A 14,322-nucleotide genomic window follows, 5' to 3' on the forward strand; every position below is an offset into this window, starting at 1 on the left:
CCAAGACTTACTCTGGCCTTACTATCTCAAATGCTATTATTAGTATTAAGGCTAAGATTTAGGCCTCTGTGGCTAACCTGGACATATAGTAGCAATTCATGATGTATCAAAAATCATCAGTACTCCAAAGTTACACATTACGTGATGGATAAAGGGGAACTTTTTCTGAGCCTAATTGGGACCAAAGTCTATATTTTGATGGCTCAATCATTTACTTCACCATATACTTCATTTATTACCCCCCCCCTCACCCCAACAACAGACAGTCTTGTCAGTAATGATGTTACAAGTTTTAATGTTTCAACATATTCTATTCATTTGAGTAAGTTTCCTATCACTCAAAAATTAAAATAGTAATAATTAATACGATCTAGATTTTTATAACATTTTATAAATTTTGAAGGTGTAGGAAAACAGTTTTAAAAAATAAAGGAAAAAAACAGTAAAAAAGCTCCACATTTTGTTTTGCTATGGAGGATTGGTCCTCAACTGTTAATATTTTACAGCCACATCTAAATCTTTTAAATTCTTTCCACTTCACTGAAGGTAGGAAGACTTCAACGTTATCAAATTCTACATCAAATTACTTTGCATTGAACTCAAATTTTAATCTGTGTTTATATTTATGATTTATTTTAATCCTTACGATTTATTTTTAATATTTTTGAACAAATAAACGAGGGACAGATTACTCTGTACCAAATGAGGTCGGGTACACTAAGGTCAGAGTAATGTAATCGAATCGTGAATATTGCGAATTTAAGCATACCGTATGTTTAACAGCGATGCGACTATGCTTTATTATCACGTGATCCGGATCTGTTGGTTACAAATAATCTAGGAAAATTACCGCTTTTCGTTTCTGTATACTGTTGGTAACCGTCCATATGTTGCATATGGAGGAAAATGACATTTGCATATTTACACAGAAACTGATGATGGATATAATATCGGATCATATTTGGTGTATGCATAAGACTATTAATCACTGTCTGTGGCTATATATATATGACTCTTACGTGTACTACTGATGTAGTATAATTCACTATTACAAATGTATTGAAAGTAAATCTTAGAATTGGGAATGAAACAGGCAATTTTGATCAATGTCGTCATGACCACTAACATTGCTGCCGACTGCATGTACTGTTTTTTTTCCTTCAAAATGTATAATATGAAGAATATAGTGTCGTATTAAATGTAAAATTAATTTTTGTCAAACCATATGTTAACTTACAAAATACCAACTGTACCTAAAATGAATTGTTTCAAATGTCACAATTTGTACCTATGATGTTTCTATTATCATATCACCATGACAACCTTACATAAAACAATTACAATTTTTTCACGGCACCAGCGTATTTCAGTATCCTTCTGTTCACATTTGATGACATGTGATATTTAAGGCCATGAAATGTATTGACTATTGTCTACCAGGTCGACGTATTTACACACACAATACGGTAAATATGGTATATTTCACAATATAATAGCATCGGTATGTAAATTTGTACACGTGAATTTGCATAACAAAGCATGTATACATTTACACGGAAAATGACAGTACGTTATAATATTTTGAGAGATAAAGTTACTTCTACGAATAAATATGAAATGGCATTGGTCCAGCAATATGTAAAGGGAATAAGTTATGAATTAATATATATTTTTAGGTAATGTTAATTTATTCGTCCTTTTGAAATAAGTTTGATTTTGAACTAACATTTTGATGATATTTTGCACCTATACATTCGAGGATTATTTCCTTTAGTTCTATTTTTATCTATACATAAGTCAGTCAACATGATTGAAAAATACCGTTTTTGCTCGTGTTCATGAATGACAATCCAATCGTATTTTATCATTGTAAGCTGAATTGAATTGTTTATTCACCAGATACAGAAAATATTATGTACATATCAAAGAAGTTATTCTCAGCTAAATTTCGCTTGACAATGCGTGGCGTGAGAACACATATATTGTAAACCTACATTGTTGTTTCGAAGTTAATACAGTGAAATGAAACTAACATATGTCAGATGACAGCTGTCATTCTACTTATCTTTCTCACATTTCATCCATTTGAAAAAAAAAATTTTGCTTATTTATCATTATTTCTGTTGTATTTTCGCTTCAGCCAAGAACAAGTATGTGAGTTATATCAGCAACTACATGCATCAGATGTACCTCAACTACTGGCCTTGTTTGAGACGATCATACTTGGTGTAACGAAGGACATGAGGTCCCATCAGTCAGAAGTTGCGAGATTAGAGAAATCATTACGAAGGTGGGTAGTTCATTTTAGCCGCGTGAGGGCGCTTGTCAGGTTATCTGCAACAGATCAACGAGTAAAAGTCACCCAGGGAATCGATATTGCTATTGTTGTAATCGTTGCTTATAAAATTATATTCTTGGGTCAATTTTATGAAATATTGGTCTTTCGGAGATCGTGCTTTACTAAAGTGTTTTATTTCAACAAGTTTCTCGTTCACACAGTTTAAAGGTGTAATTAGACCATTTTATAACACATATGTGTTGTGCCACATAAAGTTGTGTTTGATTGTGGCGAAGTCGACGATTTACAAATTAATATTCCATATTATGCCTTTTTCAGGACAAATGATATCCACCAAGATCATCTCAAACAGTTGGAAGATGAAATGGATGCACAGATGCTTCGATTAGAACAAAGAATACGCAAAGAGGTTAGTACATCGCACGGCTCTTTCAACTGATACTAGGGAAAAGGGAGGGGAGGGGCGGTCGACTGTCATGGAAAATATAAAGCCAAATAGATTTACAGAGGCAAAAAGAATTACACTTATTCTAGCCAGGATTAATTTCAAATCCAATCTATATGCACCCCCCCCCTTCCCATGTCACAAAATGAAATATGCCAATTGACCTTTGAAATCGACGTCACGTAAAAGGTAGACTGTGTTGAAAGGGAAGGTAAGAGCGCCCTCAACGGCTAGAGAAGAAAGATCCTGAGACCAAATGCCTGTATTAACATAGTATGTTTTTTTTAAAAGTAACCATTCTTTTCCCCAAGGTATATTTCCTTTGCTTCAAGCATCACTTTACATGTCATGCTAACAGTTTTCTGAAATATTATGTTTGTTTACATAATTATTTTATTCTATATTATTAATTCTAGGAGAGGGAAAGCTCAGAACTTGACAAATTAGAAATGCGACGACAACTAGAAGGTGAGATCACCGAGTTGCAGGCCAACTTAAAACGATTTCACAAGGTAAGATATTATATGATAGCATTCAGTATTTGAAAATATGTGATATTTCAACAACTACTAATTAATGAATACATTTGGTTTATAGAGTAGCATATACTTGTTTGTTCCAAGGCAAATTAAAGATGGACAGACTGTTTTTAAGTTCCTTTTTACATTATACTATAATAGGAGAGTGGATTCTGATATATATGTACACACACTCAAATTAAACGTATGAGTGTATGTACGCATAGATAGACAGTGAATTTGTTTTGGATGGATGGATGGATGGATGGATGGATGGATGGATGGATGGATGGATGGATGGATGGATGGATGGATAAATGGATGGAGGGGTGGGTGGGTGATTGAATGAATGAATGAATGAATGAATGAATGAATGAATGAATGAATGAATGAATGAATGAATGAATGAATGAATGAATGAATGAATGATAAATAACTCCTGTTCCTGATTTCTGTTTTTCAGATTGAAAATAGATTTAATAAGGACAATGGTAGAGACGAACTAGTCAATGGTCTTAGGAAGCAATGTGAAACTATGATGCAGGAAAATCGACATTTGAAGAGTAATCTAACAGAATCCCAGACAAATCTTTTCATACTACAGAGTGAACTAGCCACAAGACAGTCTGAATTCGAAGAACAGCAAGGCGAGATATCAAAGTAAGTAAATTTTGGACGTCAGGGGGAACTCTAACCAACATTAACCAACTACACTACACATGTGCATATACAGGGTACAAGTGTACATCAGAAGTGTTCGTCTTAAGTGTTCGACTTAAGTGTTCCGCTTGCATGTTGCTCGACTCTTTCTAATTCTAACATGTCAGGGTCATTAATATAAGTACTTTTGCTTTTTTTTTCTTCAGCGGAAAATCAACCTTGAATGATTATGAACAAGAGCAAGAAAACCTGACAAGGCAGCTACACTTGCTACAGTAAGTTAACAACTACGTTACTCCAGTAATGCTAGTATAGTATAACGGTGGATTCGGTTTGTTACCAGTTCCAATGACTACCAAATATAGCCAAACAGGCTAAAGATACTAGTAACCTACAGAAGTTACCTAGCAACCTGGTGTTGCACTTGTCGTTTTCTCGTTTCACTTATGACTCTTCTAAAAAGAAATTACACATTTGAACTCCACACGACATACATGTATTATAACCTGTGTGGTTGTAATTTTTTTTACAGAGATGCAAATAAAAAACTACAGGACACAAATGATGATCTGAGGGCGGCGCTGGAAGCCAGTAAACAGTTACACAAAGTAAGTAATATTATAACAACAACATGGGTGGGATGGGGGGGGGGGGTTCATGATACAGATTTTCCTGTCATTTCAGAAAAAAAGAAAAAGAAATAAGAACACTATAATACTTTGAATAAATATGATATCGGCAACTCATTTAGTGATTGTGTAATTTAAAATATTCTTACACTTTTATTCTCGTTTTCAGAACTCAAAGTCGACAAGGAGATCACTGAAAAATTTCAACCAAGGTTCCTTTATGAGTGACTACATCGACGAAGAAGTTCCCAACGAATAGTGAGTAATTTTCATAATACTTCGCAATTTATGACATAAAAATCATACTTTAAAGTACCTTTAAACTACATCTTTTGAAGACATTTTCAATAATCCTCATCGTTGGTAAACAAGTAGACTGCAAGATACGTCGTCACCCGCCCTCAACGGTAGGGAGGTCGATGTGTGAGGGCGTTCTGACACAGCGTATCTTCCAGACGTAGTACAATAGTGTAGAGAAGAAGAACGAGCAATACCAAAGTAGCGTCGAGTCCAAAACATGTTGAAATTCCCAGCGATTCATCTCTTAGCCTATGTTGAAGTTCACATATTCCACATTTGTTCACAGCACACAAGAATCAGACGTTGCCAGTGGGACACAACAGAATGATAATAATCCTAGTACTCAGTTACTACCACAATCAAAACGAGGCTCATTAATGCTAGGAACAGATATAGCCCAACGGTACGACAATAAAAGAAAAAACAGAATTAATGTGTGTTCATCTAATAAAGTTAACCTTGCTGTATTCGTCTGCTTTCCATCACTACGGTCATCTTTTAGAAATAAAACAATTGGGCCTTTTATGCGTAATTCAGTGTTTTCAATGTTACTACCATATTCAGTTTTGTCTCGTGTACTTGTCAATACGTTTTCATCAACATACTCATCGCTAGACATAATAATCTGTTTAAATTAAACTCATTCAAGTAATTTCACATTACTGACTAATTTGACTACTAATATAAATGCTGGTCAGTAGGTCATTCAATTGACAAGTTATAGTTTGTGCATTTACTAACATATGGGTCATAATGTCAATAGACTTCATAGCTAACGACTCATGTAACATAAAATCGTAAAATCAATTTCCATTTTGTCACTTTTATATTTTATCAATCCATAATTAATGTTATACCAGTTTGTTTTATCGTAATAATTACGTCATCGTTATGTTTCTGTTGTTATTGTCGTGTAATTTTGCACATCGTTAAAATCAACATGTTGGAATTCACCTCACTTTGTAATAATACGAAACTGCATATTTGATGTACTTAATTAAACGACCCTTTCCATTGTCTTTACAGCAAACGATCCCGGAGCAGCAAACAGTCGTCGCGATCTTCGTCCATGGATGAGGAGGCGTTAGCGGCATGTGATCCTGGCATGAGGACAGTGTCACCGTACCAACAAACAATGGACTATGACAATTGGGATGTTGGTAAGCCAAATTATGACGTCACTGCTTTTGAGCTTTTTCCCCTTTTGGATCGAATTTTGCTGTGTGATGTCTGTCGTGTGAGCTTTCATTTTCGTTAATTCTCAATTGTTTTAATTTGCTTACCTTTTTATTTTTATCTGTTTTGTGTTGAAAATTGAATCCTACGTTAGTCTATGTTCATTTTATTTCAAAATGCCTTTTTTTCCTTTGCTGTTGTTTGGGCTTTGTTTTAGCGGTTTTATTATCTATTAATGCATGCATTTATGCTTTTTAATTTGCCAGCATTCGTAATTGAGGAATGGCAGGGTGAGTGGTGATGGCCTCATGTACATGTCAAATTTGCACGAAAGCCCTAACTAACATTCTTAAATTGCGTGTACTTGAACTTACAATTATGCATTTGAACACTTTGGTTCTTTGAATGTTCTCACCATGGAGTACTTAATGTCCTTACCTGTGTGTTACTGTATTTCTCAATTGCTCCAGCTCAGCTCAGTTCTTGTAAGAACGTAACTATGCAGTTAACAGAACTGTTGTCATACCATTAATTATTCAGCAGCTTTCAGAGAGTACATCGAAAGCTGGATGTATACCTGGATGTCTTCTCCATTTCTCTAAAATGTTAAGACGTCACAGTTTTAAACTTTTTCTCCTTTTGGATCTGTGTGTTCAGTCTGTATATGTATACTTACATTGCTACTAAAAATGTTAACACTATCTTTCATAGGCGTGCTTTTTAACACGATGACATCAAGAGACTTGAACGAGATTACGATATGAAAGCATAAAAAAAATAATGATTGCGTTGATTGAATCATTAAAATAAAAGATCTTGAATTTTAAAAAAGAAATACAGATAGTACTAACATGTCTACAACTTTTCACAGATTCTGGTAATTCAACCATGAGGGACCCTTACGAAGATTCTGAGTACGAGGCTAATAGTTTAGATGAAGAACTTCGACTTAGTAGTCCAACTATGCTCCGGAACGAGGATGAACAATTGAACTCCATAGCAGAGACAGATGTAAGATTTGTTATTGTATAACCCATGAACGAAAGTCTGTCAAAAAACACACAACTTTACCGTAATTAGGTATCACTGAGTATATGAAATACCCCCAGCACTACCCATACCCTGATTTAAAAAAAAACTTTCTAGACACTGGTACTCTGTTGGCAGTTTAAACTTCATTTACCAGTCTGTATCTTATTGTATCTTTACTATTTTAGAATGCTTAACAACGTCATAATACAGAACTGCGACTACAAGACAATACAAATCTACCTTAGTTGTTTAATTTTGCTGTTTAATAAACCATTTTGTACTCTAAATAAATAGGTAAAATACAGTAATTGTTCCACAATTAATATTCTTAGGGGAGGGGAGCTGAGACCTTTGTAATTATGCTGTTGTGGTAAAAGTGAGGGACGATGAGAAACTATCAGTAATCTCTGGATTTTCGACTTCAAGAAAGATTTTCAATCACCATCGTATCCTTAGGTGTACCTCTTTTAGTGGTCTGAGGTTGTGCACTGAATGTTCATATTGCAATTGTACATGTGTTTTCTTTCTAGGCGTCTCGCGATGGAAGTATGGAGACAGATATTACAGTTGTCCGGGCGCACATGGCGACAGAAGTTTCCATGTCACCGAAAAGAGTAAGTCCCACACCGAGTCATAAAAGTACGGACTCACGATCCTCACGATCCTCACGACCCGGAAGCGGAAAAAGAAGAGCACTGCCAACAACACCACTGAGGGTAAGGGTCAAATTCTCTTAATATGCATATTAGTTACTACTAATATTTTACACAGACAAGGGAAATACCCTTTCCTTGTCTGTGTCTGTGTCTGTGTCTGTGTCTGTTAGAATTAGGTGGTAGTCTGGGATAATATATATATATAATAAGTATTTCAAAACAAAATCTAATGTACTCTCAAATTAAAACAAAATTGCACAAAATCATATACAGCATGACCACTTCTCTCTAGCATTGTTGAATTTTGAGTTTTGTTCATATCTGCTATTGCTCCTGACATCACGTTTCCCTTTTTTTCACAGCCGATCACACCAAGTAACGCACCACCTGAAAGGATGTACAAGATTGTGATGGCCGGAGATGCTGCCGTTGGAAAATCTAGTTTTATTCTTAGACTTTGTAAGGGTATTTTCCACAACAATCTCAATTCAACCTTAGGTAAGTTTAATTCATTTCTCGATATTTCTATCATTTTGTTCACTTCATGACAAAGTGACCACTAATTAATCATTTTGATATGTGTTCTACAAACATCTACCTTTCATTCGGTTCCTTTGAGCTCTCGTAGGTTTAAGTTTTGTGTTTTATATACATCATGGTTCGACCCATGAACTCAGGAGACCATGAAACTCTACAGTATGCTGCAGTAATCAAGATTTGCCGTAAAGGGGGTCTCAAATGTACCGTAAAAAAGGCACTTATTTTTCAACCGATGTTTTGCAAAAAATTGAAGTGTTTCAACAATTCATATCTCATCTGGAATCTCTTCTGTAGGAGTTGATTTCCAAATGAAGACTTTGGAAGTTGACGGTAAAGTGACGTCATTGCAGTTATGGGATACTGCTGGTCAGGAGCGTTTCCGAAGTATTGCAAAGTCGTATTTCCGTCGTGCAGACGGTGTGTTGATGGTGTATGACGTCACGTGTGAAAGGTCATTCCTCAACGTCAGAGACTGGATGCAGGCTGTTGAGGTAGGCGTCCTAATCATTAAAAATCACCGTGTCTTGACAAATTATCGTGTCCCAAAAATTAGCTTCAACATCTCAAAAGGAGACTATTAAAACATATATTTTTCATCATAGTTGAATCCAAAATACATTTATAACCTTCTTTAAACAAACCAAACATACTGATTTCACACTACAGCAACTACATTGTCGTCAAAATAGATGTCTTTAGAAACCCGCGCTTTTTCATTTACAGGATGGATCACAGAAAGAGTTACCCATCATGCTTTGTGGTAATAAGATTGACATTCGTAATCAAGTGATGGCTACTGGAAAGCGATGTATCAGTACAGAAGATGGAGAGAGACTTGCAAAGGTATGATTTGTCATTCGATATCAAACAAGTCTGATAACATAACGAAATGTTATGTAAACAAACTACCTGATACAGGCATTGTTGATCACGTGTCCTTATGACGTGTGTAGATCAAATGTTCCAATCTACCATCATTAAACGAAATCTACCCTTTGACCTCGTATTACGTCATCTTCACTCACTCATCATAATCAAAACTGAAAGTTCATTCCACAAATGTATATATCAATTACTAGTAAGTGAGAAGGTAAAATGTCATTTCTTTGGCAACGGTAAATTTTGATAGAACTGTTCTTATTTTTGTTTAAAATTGCAGTCGTATAGAGCCACGTTTTTAGAGACTAGTGCTAAGGATGGGGATAATATAATAGAAGCTGTCACAGAACTTGCCAGGTAAGAATCATGAGGTTTAGACATATTTATCTTGTCTCCGTTACCAACAGTTTTGACATTGGCTGTATTTAACATCAGATCATATCATCAGCTTATTGCTAACATCAATATAGACATGATCTGATAACAAGAAAATGAAACGTGAACACGTTTTTTCGATGATTTTATGTACAATAAAGACTGAAGTGGTGAAAAAATATTAAGACAGACAGACAGACAGACAGACAGACAGACAGACATAGACAAATCGATAAACAGAGACAGACAAAAACAGATAAATAGACAGATAGATATGCAGATTTAAGACAGACATAGTCAAATAAAACAGACAGACAACAGGTAGACTGCCAGACAGAAAGCCAGCCAGACAAACAAACAAACAAACAAACAAACAAACAAACAAACAAACAAACAAACAAACAAACAAATAAAGACATATGTAGATACAAACTTGACAGGGCTATGGGACGGGTATAGAAAATCGAACAAGAGGTAGAAATAACAAAAAAATATATATCTGCGCATACATATGCATGAATAGACTAGTCTCTTAACTATTGTCTTCACTTTTCTGTTATAGGCGTCTTCATGAAACAGAAGATTTAGAAGTAAAAGCTGCCGGCTTGACCTTAGATGATCAGTCAAAGATTAAAGAAGAGAGCAAGTGCTGTAATTTTTAAGTATCCGTGTTTTCACCGCGTGGCTTTACAATCACAAGCCTTCCAATTCTTCATTAACATTGTACTATGTATTTTTTTACGTGTGATAGAGGGACCTTACCTAATTAATTGTGGACAATATTGCTTTGACCAATCCCACATGTCAATCACATGACCTTGACCAATAATGATGTGATGTGATGTGATATCACATTAATTTGCATATCATGCTGAAGTAGTCATGGTACATTTTTAGGAGTGGCTATCACATGTAGTGATTTGAAACCAAAAAGTACTTCTTTTAAAAGTAAATAGTCTATATTGTAAATAGTCTAAAGAATATTAAGAGTTTATTTGGGTACTTGAACTTTAGTATTTCTCATTTTAGGTTAGAATTGTAGTGTTAGTAGCGAATGCAGTTGACTATTTTTCCTCGACATTCCATTTACATTTGAACTTTTATTTTCATGAAAGAATACGACATTTAAAAATAGGACTATTTAGGTGTAGGTATGCAGAACTTTTTTCATCTGTCTTGACCGACAGTGTTGGTTTTCACCAGTGAGTGCCTTATTACAGAGCCTCGTAAGCTCTGTATTTATCACTGTTTTGAGAATTTGTAAGTAATTTTTTTTGAAAATATTTAACTATATACTTCTAGCTAGGAATAGCCTTAGGACAGATTTAGGATTACCCTTAGGTTTACGTAAAAATTCACCAGGCAATGACTGGTAGTAGTTGAAGATAATTTTTCTCAAAATTAAGTCGTTGTACCAGTGACGTCATACTCTACTCAAATCGGAAAAATGTTTTGAGGTGAAAGCGAGGCTGTTGACCAAATTTTATCGTCTGCTTCTGAAGCCATAACATTGCAGCTGTTTGCATCCAACTATTTTTAAACTATTGTTAATCGTTCTTTGGTGTCAATGCATGCCATTTAGAAATCTGCTGTCCAAAACAACGAATGATGTTTCAAGAAATTTGTAGATCTCTAAGGCTCGGTTACTGTGACTGTGAGTGGTAGCAACATGTACAAACGAACATGCTTATTGAGACGTCAATAAAGCCTCACTTTCAAAACAAAACATCCAATCCCTCTGAGTTATAAGACAATCCATTTAGCTAGAAACGATGCTCAGATTCCCTAATTGTTTACTTCTACCTCAGGCTCTTATATTAGCTGAACCCCTCCCCCAAAAAATCCAAATCCTTATAGTATTATGTTAGTAAGTAAAATTCATATGGATTGCATATCAGCATTGTGAAATGATAAATGTTAAGTATTTAGTCAAAGATATGAAAGATTTGTAAATTTTTCAAAATGAACATCTGAGACTTTTAACCATTGTGAGGTTCTTTGAGAACTCTATTAACTGAAGTATGTTATGCCTTTGAATTTATTTATGTATTTTATAGATGTCAGGGTTCTATTCCTTTCCTTACAACACTGGTCATGCTAGATGTCAGACATGGAAATTGTTTTCTTTACTTTATTTTTAACGTTTTAGTATCATTTTCCATCACCTGAAATAACTCGTACAAGCTATATGAATTCGCTTAGCAACATATGAGCATTGAATCAAATGAAACACCAACAAATATGGCCGTGTGTTGAATTAGCGCCACCTCGCGTATCTCATCCTCGTTTGGAGGACGAAAAATCATTTTTTTTTTAAATCTCAGATAAAGTTGGAAAAAAAGTTAGCACTTGCTTTGTTGACATTTCTACACACTGCCAATGGTTTTTGGTTTGAATTGTGTTAAATGTATAACGGGTGATATTTTAAACTTTGGAGAGATGTATATTAAGATTTAACTATAGCTTGTCGAATGTGTGTGATTCCTTTTGCAAAAGCTGTCTGTAAATGTTTATAATGAAAGTAGTTATTCTATGTTATTGTTTTAAGTAGTTCTGTAGATGAAGCATACATTAAATTCAGTACTTTATGAAATGAGTGATAACAATGCACTGTTAGTACTACATGCGCCCTCTGTCGTCGTGGACACCCATATATAAACTGTATATTTTTTCCGTGTCAATTTCCTTAGGGTTTTTTAATTTCGTAATGTCGCAGGTGCAGTGTTTGTGTGCTTACTTCTATACTGTCCGTTTCACTTTGAATTTATGCAAAAAGATCCATTGTTTTAAGAAAAAAATATGTAAATGTTATGTTCTAAGAGGAATTTAATTGAAGTTGATGTTTCGACAGTATGATAGTTGTAAGTACAGTTATGTAGGAGTACATCTTAAAGCCTTTCCTCAGATATCTTTTCACCGTTTTATAGTTACAAACTTAGAGTATCATATCTGGACTAATATGACGTGTTTACTCGTCAACTCGGAATAGCACAACGAGGAGTCGTGAAGGTAGCCCTCAGTGTTAGTGTTAGACACAAACACATTCTTTTGCTGAAGCTGTATACTACATATTGTAGTATTTGAAGAATATGTGAGTAAATGTATATCATAGTGAAGATGAGTATAATGATTTAATTTTCAAAAATTAGATAAAATTAAATATAATATAATTTGATAATGGGAAATTAAAATATATTTGAATGGCCTGATATTGTAGATGAAGTTAATATTCGTAATCGACATACGCTGTATGGATTTATAGTCTGATCTTTTTCTTCAAAGTATATAAACTCGTATACTGTGTTAGCCGATATTTGTCAGCAATGGTTAATTCCGTTGGAAAAATTTCGGCAGAGTGCTGAAGAAAAAAAATCATAGAATTGACACTTCTACAGTAGAGATGTGTTTGTAAATTTTTAAGGAGAGTTTTGCACCTAGAGTACAGAAATATATTGCCGACGTATGTATATATATAGTTGTAATGTGTTAAGCACAAGTGAGAAGTCAGGTGTTATAGTATTCCTTGATGTCAAGATATATGCGGTTGGTTGACCGTTTATTACTTTAAATGTATAGTTGCAGAAAATCACAGACTGCCAGTGATAAAACGAGAACAAGATACGTATCCAGCGTTAGACCTACCTCACAATCGCTTCATGCAACACTGAAGACGACGGAGCTTAAGATCAAATTGGAGGCGACGAGTATAACACGTCTAAAGTTTATAATATAGTTGACGTTAATTGATTTTGACGGTACACTTTGTACAATGTAAGCTTGTGTAACTATTCTGAAAGACTACGTTTTAACAACCCTTTTTAAATGTTTCTAGTACGTGAATGAAACGATGTGTTCAACCAAACATTGCAAACTACATTCCGAGCAATTCCATTATTATTTCTAACGCTGAGAATATGCAAAATGTCACCGTAGTGATAAAGTGTGACGTCACTTTCCAAAATGGCGCCCAGATTTAAGTCGCCTGATCTTCAAAAAGTTTCACCGTGCGTAATCTGATGACGCACTAAACTTGCTAAGAATGTCCCTTTGAATTCAACCTCAAACCTCAAAAGAAAGTGTATAACCTCGAAAACGATTTGTCAACATTTTTGGTGGAACTAGTGCAATGCAATTTCATTGCGAGGTTACCGACCCTGATACAGATGTACTGGTTGCAATATGAATGAATGAATGCAATTTGACCTTTTTTTCGATTTTTATTAGAATTCTCGTCAGTATTGAATAGATTTACAAGTATCCCTTAGGTGTTTGTATCTGGAATCAGAGCTTTATTCAGAGCTATATTTCATATATTTGTAATTTTTATCGATTTTATGTCAAATGTTTTGCACATATTTTGTTGTCAACAGAGGTATAACAGTGAAGGATTTATTCCATATTGCCCTTGTCATGTTTTGTTTATCTGTAGATCTTTTGTGAAATCCTCTCAGTCATGTTTAGGTGTAGGTATAATTGTACCATTTAGGATTTGTCTGATACGAGTAGGTCCCACACTTGTAATGTGTAAATAAAGAACTATCATTCTGTCTACAGCAATATGTGTTCAAACAGATTCATATTTTACTATGTCTTTAAAAGCCTGGTCACTATTTTTCTGATCAGTGAATTCAAAGAGATGAGATGAGATGAGATGAGATGAGATGAGATGAAATGAGAGAGAGAGATAGAGAGAGAGATAGAGAGAGAGAGAGAGAGAGAGAGAGGGAGGGAGAGATAAGAGACAGACAGACAGACAGACAGACAGACAGACAGACAGACAGACTGACTGACTGACAAGGAAACTTTGACAGAC

At 34.8% G+C, this 14,322-nt stretch overlaps 1 protein-coding gene across 6 annotated transcripts in view; it reads left to right on the forward strand.

The window, feature by feature from the left end:
- The window catches only part of LOC144433545 (ras and EF-hand domain-containing protein homolog), a 43,718-nt gene extending 29,658 nt beyond the window's left edge, over positions 1 to 14,060 (forward strand). For 4 of the 6 annotated variants that reach the window (XM_078121860.1, XM_078121859.1, XM_078121858.1 and 1 more), the window contains 16 exons: positions 2,141 to 2,290; positions 2,618 to 2,708; positions 3,161 to 3,256; positions 3,726 to 3,922; positions 4,129 to 4,197; positions 4,455 to 4,530; positions 4,721 to 4,809; positions 5,138 to 5,254; positions 5,878 to 6,011; positions 6,899 to 7,038; positions 7,590 to 7,775; positions 8,078 to 8,213; positions 8,550 to 8,746; positions 8,979 to 9,098; positions 9,415 to 9,491; positions 10,072 to 14,060. In XM_078121860.1, the coding sequence (XP_077977986.1) occupies positions 2,141 to 2,290; positions 2,618 to 2,708; positions 3,161 to 3,256; positions 3,726 to 3,922; positions 4,129 to 4,197; positions 4,455 to 4,530; positions 4,721 to 4,809; positions 5,138 to 5,254; positions 5,878 to 6,011; positions 6,899 to 7,038; positions 7,590 to 7,775; positions 8,078 to 8,213; positions 8,550 to 8,746; positions 8,979 to 9,098; positions 9,415 to 9,491; positions 10,072 to 10,171 (1,975 nt within the window). In that variant the 3' untranslated portion in view covers positions 10,172 to 14,060. Of the gene's footprint in view, positions 1 to 2,140; positions 2,291 to 2,617; positions 2,709 to 3,160; positions 3,257 to 3,725; positions 3,923 to 4,128; positions 4,198 to 4,454; positions 4,531 to 4,720; positions 4,810 to 5,137; positions 5,255 to 5,877; positions 6,012 to 6,293; positions 6,318 to 6,898; positions 7,039 to 7,589; positions 7,776 to 8,077; positions 8,214 to 8,549; positions 8,747 to 8,978; positions 9,099 to 9,414; positions 9,492 to 10,071 lie in introns of all 6 variants that reach the window. The other 2 variants (XM_078121864.1, XM_078121862.1) reach the window with 2 other exon arrangements.
- The last annotated feature ends 262 nt before the right edge of the window (positions 14,061 to 14,322 follow it).

This window comes from Glandiceps talaboti, chromosome 4 (assembly GCF_964340395.1).
Source record: "Glandiceps talaboti chromosome 4, keGlaTala1.1, whole genome shotgun sequence".
Lineage (NCBI taxonomy): Eukaryota > Metazoa > Hemichordata > Enteropneusta > Spengelidae > Glandiceps > Glandiceps talaboti.